Genomic DNA, 13,635 nt, shown 5'->3' with positions numbered 1-13,635 from the left:
ACCCTTTGCCTGAGTCTGCAGATCCAAAGACTTTGGTGTGGCCTTACTGTCTTTAAATCTTTGCAGAACAGAATCAGTTTTTTCTCCAAAAAGTCTAGACCCATCAAAAGGTAGATCGAGAAGGGCAGCCTGTACATCTGGAGAGAACCCAGAAGACCTCAACCACGCATTTCTTCTTGTTGCAATGGATGAACGCATCACCCTGGCAACCGAGTCCGCTGTGTCTAGGCCAAACTGAATGACTTGGCGAGCTGCAGCCTGTGAGTCTGGCAGCATCTCACTGAAATCTCCCCTATCTTCCTCAGACAATTTTGGAAGAAGCTGTTTGGCAGAGTCCATAAGGGCATGAATGTATCTACCCAACAGACAGGTAGCATTGGTAGACTTCAGAGCCCTACTCGCTTAAGAGAAGACCTTTTTTGCAGATTGTTCCAACTTCTTGGAATCCCTGTCAGCAAGAGCCTGCGGAAAAGCACCCGTGGACTGCTTGAATTCAAGAAGCCTGCACCACCAAACTCTCAGGAGCGGGATGAGATAAAAGGAACACCGGATCCCCTATAGCAGGCCTATACCTTTTGGACACCGACCTTGAAACTGCAGGAGCAGAAAGAGGGTTGCGCCACACATCAAGGATTGGCTCAGTCAAGGTATCATTGAACGGCAAGCGTGGCTCAACCACAGAGGAGAATGAAGCACCTCTGTGAGCAAATTAGGTTTACACTCAGCCATAGGGAGTTGAAGATCCAAGAGCTCTGCTGCCTTCCTTATTACAGTATGGTAAGGTGCAACTTTCTTCGAGGGGAAGCTTTCTGTGAAGCAAAGTCCCACTCCGGGGAGGTGTCAAGTCCTCTTGCCTCACACAGACCCTCGAACATATCCTCTGTATCATAAACTTTTCCTTCCCCCATCTCTTCAGCCTGGTTCTGCTCCTCCTCTAACAGCCTCTGCGCTTCTCTGCTCGAAAGCATCTTCAGTTGCGGCGCCACACGTGACGTTAATGGCTCCGGGAGCGGCGTAGAAGAAGAATCCGGAGTAGTAACCGACGCTGATTGAATCCGAGCGGAAGGTTCACGGCATGGAGCCGGGGACTGCGCATACGGAGTCGACATCCTCGGAGCCGGAAAATGCCAGGACGGCGTCATCGGCATACATGGCACAAAGGGGGCCTGTGGATACTGATGAGGCACACCCAAATTAAATGCCATAGGACCCATGGGACCCGAAGGTGCACCAGAGGCGTATGAGACCCTGGCAAATATGCCATAAATCGCATTTAAAAAATGTGACGGATCTGAACCCGGCACCGGAACTTGTGGGTAGTGAGCCGGTTCGAGATCCATACGATGCACCTCCGGAGTGGGAGCCGCCGGAGCCACAGGCGGACCCGCAGGAGCCGAAGGAACCTGATCATCAGCCAGATTTGACACACCTTCCGGAGTCGGTTAAAATCTCTGCGTCGATGACTGCGGGAGGGTCCCCTTGTAAGATGGAGAATGAACAGGAGTCAATTGAGGAGACACTGAAGGAGAAGAAGAGGTTCTTTTCTCGACGTCGAGGTACTGGAGAAGGTGATCTTGATACCACAGCCTTCGACGAACGGCGCTGAGATGCATGCCTCTTCTTTTTATGCTTCCTCTGGAAGTCATGCGCCGTCGACGACCTTGACTTCGATCATTTATGACCCCTTTTTTCTTTTCTCACCGTAGCCGTATACAACTTGGCTTCACGTTCCTTCAGAGCCTTCGGGTTCATCTTGCTGCAGGAAGAACAGCCCTCGACTTTGTGATCAGACGACAATCACCACAGACAGTCCTCATGAGGGTCAGTGATCAACATATGACCCCCGCACTCTTTACAGGGCTTAAAGCCCGACTTCCTCGGGGCAGACATGTCAAAACACAGAAAGATACAATAAAAATTACAAAGTATCCAGTCGAAAGTATGGAGAGTCCCAGAAAAACATTTAGTGTCAACAGGGCGGAAAAGAAGGGAACAGACGTTATCACGCCAACGTGGTCCTCTTCTCGCTCTAGTGACGTCATGCAGAGCCGCATGCGGACCTGAGGCATTGTGACGACCTCATCGGCGTGGAGAGCTAGGAAAAAGTTTCCACGGAATGCTGGCGCAGGGGATATTCATAAGGTGAGGAATCCACAGGCAGATGTATCCATCAGAATTGCCAACGCTTGTTTATGCTTCCTGGCACGGCAGGCACAAAGTGGGGGAGGGTGGTGTGTCACTATTTTGTATGAGCATTGTGCTGTTTCTTGTGCCTTGTCTTTCAGTGGCTCCGGTCTGAGTTTCGTTGCGGGATATTGTCACTGCACCACCGCCGCACCATCTCTAAGCAGAGTTTTGAAAAACACTTCGGGAACACATGCTCCAACCACTCCTTCCATCCCTCATTTTGCGACTGGGATGCTGACTCTTAGAAACTGTACACTTATGTGCCGGTGGTCAGACTAGCCCTAAAGGAGTATATGGATTTGTAGCATCACTGCATTTTTACATAGCCCACTTCTGACCACACTAGCTGCCTCATGGGATTTTAAAATAAAAATCAGTCCACTTCAAACAAAAAAACATTTAAACAAATTATCATTTATAACTCCAAGAGCTCTAACTTTCATAAATGTGAGACCGATTGCATTGCACTGCTTGCAACACATCCATGCAGTCTTGTGTCGTTTACTCAGTGGTACAGACTCACTTTGTTGCCAGCAGATGAAAGTAGAACTAATAAGCCTAAGGAGATAATGTAAGGTCAAAAAGACATTCATCCTTGGAAAAAGAGAAAACACTATTTCCCTGTTGAAAGTATTTAGGTTCAATGTTTTGTAGGAGAAACTGTTCACCTCACATCATGTCTGTCAAGGGCACTTTCTGAACTGTTTCTAAGGGAACGGGCATTGTGACTCTTATTCATTAGAAGAGAATGTGTAAAAATCCATTCTTTAGAAAAATGGTGTAGCATATTTCAGTTCATAACAGGAATTGAACCCGGGGGAATATAATTACTTCCAAGGTGCATCTACTTTACTCCCATACTCACCGCTCATCTAAACACAACGTGCCATAATCAGGTCTAAAGAAATGTGATCACTAGAATGCGAGACCTGTCTAATTCTGTGGGCAGTAGAGCACTTGATAACTTACTCGGAAGATGTCATCTTCAGAAGCAGCAGAAACTGCTTCCTTCATGGCCTTGTCCATCTCCTCCTCTGCTGTTAAGTCCCCTGAGATGGCTCGTCGGATCTCGGGACCGATGTCATGGAGAGTGCGTAAACCAGCCTATGAGAAAAGACAAGTGCAACAAATTACGGTCCAGCTACATATGTGCTTTGGCACATTGTTCTCCCCTCTGCAGGTCAAAGCTGAGGAGGTTAGAGGACTAAGGGCCAGATTTAAAACCGTTTTTTGAGGTCGCAAAGGGGCATTTGGCCCGTTTTCGATCACAAAAAACGGATGCAAAATGTACTAACCCTACTTTGCGAGTCGCTAATCTAGTAGCGACTCGCAAAATAGGGTTAGCAACTCGCTATTAGGAAGGGGCGTGCCAAGGGCGTCCCTTCCAATATCAAGTGAAATTGCCATGTAGAGTGTTTTGCAACCGCAGTTTAGCACCTACTTCAAGTAGGTGGTAAACCATTCGCAAACGGGAAGGGGTACCCAGAGGACCCCTTCCCCTTTGTGAATAGGTGAGCAAATGTTTTTTAAGAGGAGGCAGGGCCCTTAAAAAATGAAACAGAAAAGCTTAATTTATCTTTTTTAAATGCATCCCGTTTTCCTTTCAGGAAAACGAGATGCTTTTAAAAAAAACACTGCTTTTTTGACAAAGCAGTCCCAGACATGGTGGTCTGCTGACCCCAGCAAGCCACCATTCCTGGGAGAGTTAGCCATTCCCAATGGGGTCGCAAATTGCGACAGCCTCATTAATATTCATGAGGCATGCAATGAGCGACCCCAGTGGGAATCACAAACAGTGTCTGAGACACTGTTGTACATTGAATTTTGCGACTCGCAAATTGCGATTTGCAATATGTCGCAATTTGCGTGTCGCAAAATTCAATAGTCGTACATCGGGCCCTAAATGCAAAAGGGGGTGTGGGTGCACGGAAGAAAGGAAATTTAAGGCTGTCGTTGATATACACTGGGCAAGGTAGAGGAACCGAACCGTAGAGTAAAATAAGCATTTGCAATGCAGCAGGTCTTTCACTCAGGCAAGTTTGAGCTATTGGCATTGTAAATGACAATGCCATTTTATTTATGTTTTGGGTTTTAAAACATAAAATAAAGGTATTGTCATTTACAATACTAATAGCTTAAACTCTCGCAAATGTGAGACCTATTGCATTGCAATAAAGAGCCTTCTCGACCGCTTGTTAGATTGGAAATATCAGAGGAAGAATCCGGCCGGCGACGTCTTCAAAGTAGTGATAATTAGTGCAGTGAAGAAGATGTGTAAGTGTTTTAAATTACACAGATACAAAGTGTGAAGTGAGAGTTATATATAATCCGAGCTTTAAACACTAAAAAAGCGCTCCAACACCTTTCGCTCTGGCCCTAAATGCAAAAGGGGGTGTAGATGCAGGAAGAAAGGAAATTTAAGGTGGTCATTGATATAGACTGGGCATGGTAGAGGAGCCAAACCGTAGTGTAAAACAAGCATTTTCAATGCAATAGGTCTTGCATTCACACAAGTTTGAGCTATTGGCATTGTAAATGACAATGCCCTTTATTTATGTTTTGGGTTTTGAAACATCAATAAAAGGCATTGTCATTTACAATACTAATGCTAGACCTATTGCATTGTAATAAAGGGCCTTCTCGACCGCTTGTTAGATTGGAAATATCAAAGGAAGAGAGCGGTCGGCGACGTCTTCAAAGTAGTGATAATTAGTGCAGTGAAGAAGATGTGTAAGTGTTGTAAATTACACAGACACAAAGCGTGAAGTGAGAGTTACATATGATCCGAGCTATAAACACAAAAAAAGTGCTCCAACACCTTTCACTCTGTGATTACACTGTTGCGGCTCAGGAGGAAGAGCAGGAGGAGGGGGCTATTTCCGTCCCTCTCTGTGATTTGAGCGTGCAGTGTTGCATTGCGTAATATCATTGATGTATTTGGCCTAATACAAAACACTCCACCCATAGCAGGGCCCTGGCTTCACCTCCTGGTGCAGGGCGGACTGTGCCTTATGGCAGGCATGGAGAGACGGAGGGATGGTCTCGGCTGCAGCTCTGGCCTCATACAGTGCCCCTGCTACAACTAGTGAGCGAGAGGTGCTGCAGTAGTGGTATTGGTGGGGTGGTATTGGTGGTGGTATTGGTGATGGTGGTATTGGTGGTGGTGGTATTGATATTGGTGGTACTGGTATTGGTGGTGGTGGTGGTATTGGGGGTGGTATTGGGGTGGTATTGGTGGTGGTATTAGCAGTGCTGGTGGTATTGACAGTGGTGGTGGTATTGATGGAGGTGGTGGTATTGATGGTGTTGGTATTGGTGGTGGTGTTGTTGTTAATGAAATAGGCTTTTGAAAACAACCCGTCAGGTGGCTTTAGTACAGATGACATGTAACACAGATGTGCTGTTGTTAGCTTCAGCCCATTAGCACAGGATTATGTGCTACCTGGAATTCACATGACTTAATTCACTAATCATTTCTAAATCCATTTTACTTGGGGGGGTTAAAATAGACATGAGATAATGCTGGGTTAAAGTGATTGAAAGCTGGCACCCGTGTTACGGGGGCAGCCGTGCTGCTTAAAAAAACACAAGCGGTTTCAGATGAAGCAGCACATGTCCTGCATGCAGTAAGAGAAACTCAATAAATAGTGGTTACAGACTAAATAACAGGCCTGTGTAACAATAGTAAAGGTGCCAGTCGCCATGGGAGGCTACAAATGAACATAAGGACGTACTAAGGAGGGACTAACAAGCCTATTAACGAATCCGAAGGCAGCATTTAGAAAGACAATGACACGAGCCAATGAAAAATATGGGAGGAGAGTGGGTGCGGCTTCTCTCCCATACTCTACTACCGCAGTCTCGCAGAGCAAGCAGTGCATGCGCGCTGCCGCTAGGCTCAACCTAAAAAGTACAAACGAGGATTGAGTGTGATGAAGGAGGATAGAAAGAACTTCAGAAATGATGATCTGTGATGAGAGAGAGGGAAATATTAAAATATGCCTTTAGCCTTTAAAAGGCTTTCATCATCATGCAAGTCCAACACATATGCCTTTAGCCTTTAAAAGGCTTTCATCATCATGCAAGTCCAACACAAAGTGACTCTAGCCTGCTTAACAGTAAGTGTCCTCCTGCTAACATGAAATATACAGGATGAAAATACTTTGAGAGTGAGAGACCTTAACATTACGTACTTGCTCATCTCTGTGATGGGTGGTCGGAGACATAGAGCTTGATTGTGCAAGATTAGATTCTGGATGCAAGGTAAATTGAAAAACGTTCATTTTAATGGGTAGACACAGCACTCTTCTTTAGCCCACTCTGTCACCCCAGTTCAGACATGGCCATATGCAAATCAGTCTGACCCTGTGCCTCATGGGAACAGTCCAGTCCGAACTGCCAAGCCAGGCTTGCTTGAATCCAGTGGCAAAGTGGGTCCGTCCATCACCACCCTCTTTTGAACCGCTTTGCTGGCCATAAGTTGGCAGGGTATGCTCAGACGTGAGTCCCTTGCTCACTTTGCCACTGGATTCAAGCAAGCCTGGCTGAAGACGGCTGTAATGCCAGAAACCGGTCCTAGGAAGCTTGAATCCGATCCAGAGAAGGCATGGCTTGGCAGTTCGGGCTGGACTGTTCCCATGAGGCACAGGGTCAGACTGATTTGCATATGGCCAAGTCTGAACTGGGGTGGCAGAGTGGGCTAAAGAACAGTGATGGATTAAACCCAGAACTGTTGACTGGGTGTGAGTGTTTGATTGGTTCAGATGCTCCGTCCATCACCACCCCCTTTTGTACCGAGTTCTCTACCTAACCAGCACATCGCCCACTGCAGTTGTGCGGCTGCTTTGCAGTTGTAGTATTTCGGGATCGAAAGCTGCACTCGGAGAGAGGAACATACAGTTCAGCTATTGGTACTCTACATTTCCCTGAGCCCCATATCAGTGCTATCAATAATGAGCAACGCTCTTCGACGTACCCTTTGGTGAGTATGATCAGAATGACAGAAAAGTATACTATGGGAGTATTAGTATCTTAGACATTGCAATACGTCCCATATGAGAGAGTGGTAGGCCCATCCAAAACATGCCTCAAGCTGCTGCAAGTCCTTGCAAAGCAGGAGCTTATTACCGTGAACATATTTAATAGTCAGACCCTAAGGACTACATTAAATGCATTCCACTCCACTAATTCATCAGTGGCGGTGCCTTCATTGTCATGGAAATAGTGTTGCAGAGTGGCGTAGAATGCTGCATCGTGCATGGCTTACGTTGGGAGGTTATGTTATGTTATAATATTTATAAACCGCATGGCTGCCCCAGCAATGGGGCGTCCCAGTGCTGACTGTCAAAAATAGAGGGCCCGAGAGAATTTAATGATTGGAGAAAAGCCAGGTCTTCACCATCCTTCAGAAGATCCAGTGATCAGGGGTGCTGCGGATCCAATGATCAGGGGTGCTAAGGTGCCACTGTGGGGTAGCTGCATGCTCTATAAGCTTCTTAAATAAATAAATAAATATGCCCTCTTCCCCAGACCAGGGTAAGCTGGAGTGGGCTGTAGTCTGGTAAAGTTTGTCCTAAATACTCTGCCCCAACACTGGGACATAGCCTCTGCGATGAAGTAGAACAGGTCAATTCTGGCATGTAAGACTGTGTAGCATGAGTATTCCCTTGAGTCCGGGTGGAGGAAGTGTCATATGTCTTATACTTGTGTGAGCATCGCCCAAAGTTGTAGGTATTCTGTTAGTGTTATGGATTGTGCTCCTGACACTGGATGGTGCGAACAATCCAGTGATATGTTGGGGACACAATCTTCCCTCCCCAAATATTAGGTACGAGAGCAGTGACAACGGGAGCCTGTCCAGCAGGCCCTCCACTACTATATATCTGCCCTCGGGGTCCACCCCTCAATGCTGCATGGAAAAGGGGACCCATGGGGCCACACATATCAAGACCCCGGTTGTACGATGGTTCAACGCAGGAAATTACTTCTCATGCCTTTGCCACACATTTTTTAGCGCACATTTTTTTACCGCAAATATGCATTTACAAAGCATGCCAATACCACTCATTGTTTTTAGATTTAAAAACAATGTATTTGTGGGGGGAGACCCCCCACTCCCCAACTTACCTTAAATGCGTGGTATTGACATGCGTTGTAAATGTACATTTACATAAAAAATATGCATGCTAAAAAAGTTGTGGTAAAGGCACAACAAAGTAAAAACCTTGTAGTAAAGGCTGTCTCCCCAAGACCCCTTGTGTATCTTGAATATGTAGTACCCACTATCATGCCCCTCGACCTCCCATGCACTCTGCAGATCACTTAAAGAAAGATGAGTCTCCTGAAGACATGTAATATGAATGCTGCGACACCTCAAAATACTGGAGGACTCTATATCTCTGAACATGGCCAGCCACGCCCTGGACGTTCCAGGTGAATAGGTGGTAGTGGAGTATAGTATGTTGGTCTGTGCCTGTCATAAGGTGTACTACGGTATCTTGTTCCCTGCATAGTTCCAACCCCCACCCTCTGGCTGAATTCTCCCTCAATGTGGGGCCCAACAACAGCTACCATCACTGTACAAACTTACAAAATAAAAATCCAAGAACATTTGTAACAGCACCCCAAACCCCCTACAAAATGTGTGCCAGATGCACTGCAACGCTCACAGTTGTGTTCTTTCGGCAAATATGGAGAGTGGTGTGAAATGGACCCTTTAGCCCCCTTTTGATGGAAAAAATACGATGGGAGGTGGACAGCACAGTCCGCTCGCCATATAAAATAGATTCCCTGCATTGGCTAACATAAAGAGAATGTGTGTGGTCTCTCATGAGAGGGAGCAATCATCAGTGTTCAAGAAATCAATCCTTGAGCACTCAGACCCCAAAGTCAAATGAGATCCTCCACTGATTGAGGGGTCATCATAGGCAAATCTCAATTCGCCAGGACCGACCAGTCTGATTCAGAATCTGCTGACCATTAATCAGATCGGGAGTTCGATCCAGACACTGACCCCATCCGAGTCATAAGTTCTGCTGTGGCTTGCAAGACAGCCACCCGCTCCCGCTCCGCATCCGGTCGTTTTTTTATAGTGGCACTCTTATTCCGGGCTTTCCAAGGCCTTTTTGTTCTCTTACGCAAGTTCTCCCGTGGGCTACTATGGGAATCCGCTGGAGCCGAAACAGACCAAGAACGAGAGCCTCATTTATGAAAAGTTACGAATCGCTGGGCAAAAACAGTGATGCGTAATTTTTCATAGCGCCATACTTACGACACCATGGATGTGCCGTGTTTCGGCATTCCATGGCACAAAGATTTACAGATACGTCAGGAATTCTGAGGTATCTGGTGGTGCAAAAATTACGCATTGCTGGAGTGTGTCGGAAAACTGATGCAACTCCAGCTATGTGTCATAACCTATGGGCGAGTCCCATGTGAAAAGACCTGCATCAATTCTTACGCCTGCTTGAAGCAGGCGTAAGGATTCTGACACAGTCAAGTTGTAGAAGTAGCGTAGTGAAATCTCAAAAATTTCACTTCACCATTTCTACAAGGCCCTTTTTATGGGGAAAGCCCATCCTGCATACAGTATACCTGCGTCAGGTGTAATATTGTGCAGGCCATTACAAAGTGACGCATCTGCCTAGATGGGTTACTTTGTAAATAGGGCACAGTGTGGCCACATTGATTACGCAGCTGCAACACAAAAAGTGGCGAAACGGCGGCGCAAGCCCTTTCATAAGTAAGGGCCCCAGTGTCCAGCCAGTCTGCATTATGGTCTTTGCAAAAGTGGGTCCTGCCATCAAGGATAATCTTCAGTTTTGCTGGAAACATCAGGGTGTATTGGATCCCTTCCTCCCTGAGTGCCCTTTTCACTTCTTAATAGGAGGCCCACTTAGCCTGGACAGCGGGCGTTTAGTCCAGAAACAGCAACACTTTACTGTTCCCAACCGCGTACAGGCCATCTTCTTGTGCCCTCTTCAGCAGGGCATCTATATTTCTAAAATGGAGAAGCTTCACCCCCACCGGGCAGGACGGCAAGCCAGAAGTCGGCGGCCGAGCAGGCCCTTTATGCACTCATTCAAGGGCAAACAAATGCATCAGCTGATTCAGAGCTACCTCTGTCTGAAGTCATTGCTCAATATAGGTCACCATATTATTGCATTCAGTGCCCTCCGGCGGCCCCACTATGCGGACATTGTTACGCCGATTGCGTCCCTTGGCATCCTCAGCCCTATATTCCAGGGTGCACACTCTGTCTGTCAACGCCACCACCTGCCAAATAAACCTGTGCTGGGCGTATCTCTTGAGCCCCACCTCCACCTCCTTTACTCTATTAGCTTGTTTGTGCTGCTTCACTTGCAGGAAGCCCAACCCTACTGAAACAGTTCCAATGTCCTGCTGTAGTGTGGCCTCTGTGTCAGCAATGGGGGACAGAATCCTATCAAATTGCAGCTGCAGGTGGAAAAGCCTCAGAGTCCTCAGCATTTCCCTGCGAGATCAGGCCAGGCTCCGACACCCCGCCGGTTTGGCCTTAGATTTCCCATTTCTTTCAGGGTGCGTTTCAGCCAGGGAGTATGCCTGCCAACTACGCGGGCAGGTGCGCTAACCCAGAAAGACAGTCCTGATGCCGTTCACCACGAGCAGTACCTATGCGCGCCAACACAGGGTTAGGTCCTTTACCACAAATGTTAAATGTTAAATGTCGTATACTTGTAAAGCGCACAGCTGCCCGAGCAAAGGGGCGTCCCGGCACTGTATACCGCTGGGGAACCCATCCTGGCTTTCCCTGTGAGATGGTCCCTCCTGGGCATCTCCAAGGTGAAGACAAGCATCCCCGGCGCTGATGGGGCCGTTAGTAGAGATTAAGCAAGCTATTGCCCAGAGTTGCTGAGTGGGACCCATGCTTGGAGTAGGCACCGAGGCGAGAATTATCGAGTCCGCTGACCATGGCCCAAGACCCTGCCGCGTCGGGAATCGAACCCTGGTCCCGGGCCAACCTCTGCTTCTGGGTCTGCCACCTCTAACCAGTGAGCCACACCACTCCACAAACCAGGCAACTCTGCCAGGTCCCCACAAGTGGGCCGTTCACTGACTCTTTTCGCCCTGGTGATGAGGCGGGGGCACACCTTATCCACAGTCCAACAAGGGGGGAGGGACTCATTCTGTGTTATTCCCTACGGGCACTGATCTCCTGAGAGGCAATCATGGTCCTCGTCTACGAAGCCCCAGCCAGGCCGGTCCAGTTGATTTCCAGGCTAGGTCACCAAATCTCTGTTGCCCTGCTCAGAATCACTCCAAGTACATGATGCTGGAGCACATCCTCCATTGGTCTCCAAACACTCATCAGCAAACACAGCCTTGCAGTGGCACACCGTAGACCACAGGGTACATGTAGCACCACAAGGGGGACAGTAGTGTCCGGTGATCTGGTGTCACTCCCAACACACACAACTGGTCCTGCAGATAAGGCCCAGCAGCGTCTCGAGGCATGTAGGTCACACTGCTGCCGTGGGCTTCAGGCCAGCAGCAGAACCGGCAGTCCGCCACAAGCCAGTGCTCAGCCCAAGGCAGCAGCACCACCCTTCCCTCGCCTCCAGGAGGCCAGCAAAAGTCAAGCACACTGGGCAAAGAGACATGGTAGCCTCATTATTGTGACACAGCAAGGGATCGGCACTGTGCACAGCAATCGCCCCAGACAACGCTGCTTCCACCCCTCAAGGCACATCGCAGACCCATCATTTGCTCCTCACCTGTAACAGCCCATTCAGGCTCAGGGCCATTCCAGCATTGCTGTTCCGCGCCCTTCTCTCCTCAGGTGCACCCAGGGGCGGTCCCCGTACAGGCCCACCAATGGCTCACCGTGGCCCCACCAGTCCGCCGCAGTCAGCGACGCTGCACCCAGGGATGTATAGAAGCCAGCAATCCACCCCGGATCAGCAGACCAGGCCGGCAGGGAAGTCAGCGCATGCCGCAGCTCTGTCCAATGGGGCTGGCCAAGTGCATATAAGCCACCACGCACTGCTGAGTTCTTCCGCCTCAGACACAGCTGGCTTGGCCCACAAGGAAGCACGTAGCCGCAATCGTCTGCCTTCTTAAGATAATGTTCCTCCTGCTGGGGAACCTTGATGCAGGAGTCTGTTTCCACAGCTGAGGGTTTAAGGGCCACCATTGTAGATTTCAAGTTGTCCATATGGTCCATCGGCCAATATGATCATTACGAAGTAGACCCATGTCGTTAACCAGAGCATCTATCTTGGGCTCTAGAGTAGATTTGATGTCTGGTATGGCCTTCAGGATTTCTGAGTTTTTGCTTCACCCCTTCTTCCGACCCCCGTCTGATCCACCAGGCCCTGGTTCAGCCATCACGGCTGCAGTCTTGTCATGCGTAGGACGCATCATGGAGAGGGCACGTTCAAAGTCAGTACCACCGTAGAAGAACCACTGATCACCATAGGCCCATTACTGTATTGGTCAACCCCAACTTTGAATTCTCTCAGCGATGAGCATTGGGGCAGTGTGGGTCAAGCAGTTCGCAGTTACCTCAACAAAAAAGGGGGAGCACCTCTCCACCAACAAAGTGCATCACAGGAGTCCTGAATGGCACTAATTTGCCACCACCACGTTATTTCCAAGGGAGTGCCCCTCCCCTTAATCACACGCGGGGATGGGTGGGGTTCGTCTTTGCGATGCAATACAATGCGAATGGGAAGTTGCCTCTGGGACTTGTCATCCTAGACTGCCCGTTGTGGTGCGCCCGGCACGCTTCAGGGCGCACCAACCCCTGTGTCTACGCTCAGCAAACTGCAGGCCCAGGCTCCTTGCACTTTGCGGCACAGCCCTCTACCTCCCGCCGCTGCTGCAGTTCAGTAGTCACTACAGTAGGCCTGGAGCAATGGAGACATTGTGCAACGCATCGGGCGGGGGAAGCCGTGCAGGACACGCCCATCGGGCCAGTCAACAATTGAAGCCACGGCTCAGCCGTCCACGCCAGGCTACACCGCATCTTGGTGCGGACAGCAGGTGCTATCGGGGTGCCTCCGCTCTATAACACAGCAGCCATGAGGGGGACATTGCACTTGCAGCAGGGTGTAAGAGTCCGTTCAGCATGTTGTATGGAGTGCTGAGCCGTTGGAGCTCATCAATCAATCAATCATTTATGAAGCACAGCAAATCAACCGTAAGGGTCTCAAGGCACAGGGGTTGCTCGCTGCTGTGAGGTGATCTGTTCATTCGAGCATCCAGGTCTTGAGGTCTTTCTTGGATTGCTGGAGCGATGAGGCAGTCCTGAGGTGTAGGCAAGGGAATTCTAAGCTTTGGCCACCAGATGTGAGAAGGAGCATACTCCGCTGTTGGCTCATAATAATGTGCCCATCCTGGTCGTCCTCTTGGCCACGCTCCCCTCACTGGACAGGAGTTAGTCTATGTGAGAGGGTTCTCTGGAGCCAT

General features: G+C 48.8%; 1 protein-coding gene across 2 annotated transcripts in view; it reads right to left on the bottom strand.

Annotated features, from left to right (window-relative positions):
* The window catches only part of CACNA1C (calcium voltage-gated channel subunit alpha1 C), a 1,657,037-nt gene that overhangs the window by 111,626 nt on the left and 1,531,776 nt on the right, over positions 1–13,635 (bottom strand). For both annotated transcript variants that reach the window (XM_086952879.1, XM_086952878.1), the window contains exon 41: positions 3,157–3,291. In XM_086952879.1, the coding sequence (XP_086809005.1) occupies positions 3,157–3,291 (135 nt within the window). The remainder of the gene's footprint in view (positions 1–3,156; positions 3,292–13,635) is intronic.

This window comes from Lissotriton vulgaris, chromosome 1_2, assembly GCF_964263255.1.
Source record: "Lissotriton vulgaris chromosome 1_2, aLisVul1.2, whole genome shotgun sequence".
NCBI classification, from domain to species: domain Eukaryota; kingdom Metazoa; phylum Chordata; class Amphibia; order Caudata; family Salamandridae; genus Lissotriton; species Lissotriton vulgaris.
Note: the sequence above shows the minus strand (reverse complement) of the source record. Positions and strands in the feature narration are given on the sequence as shown.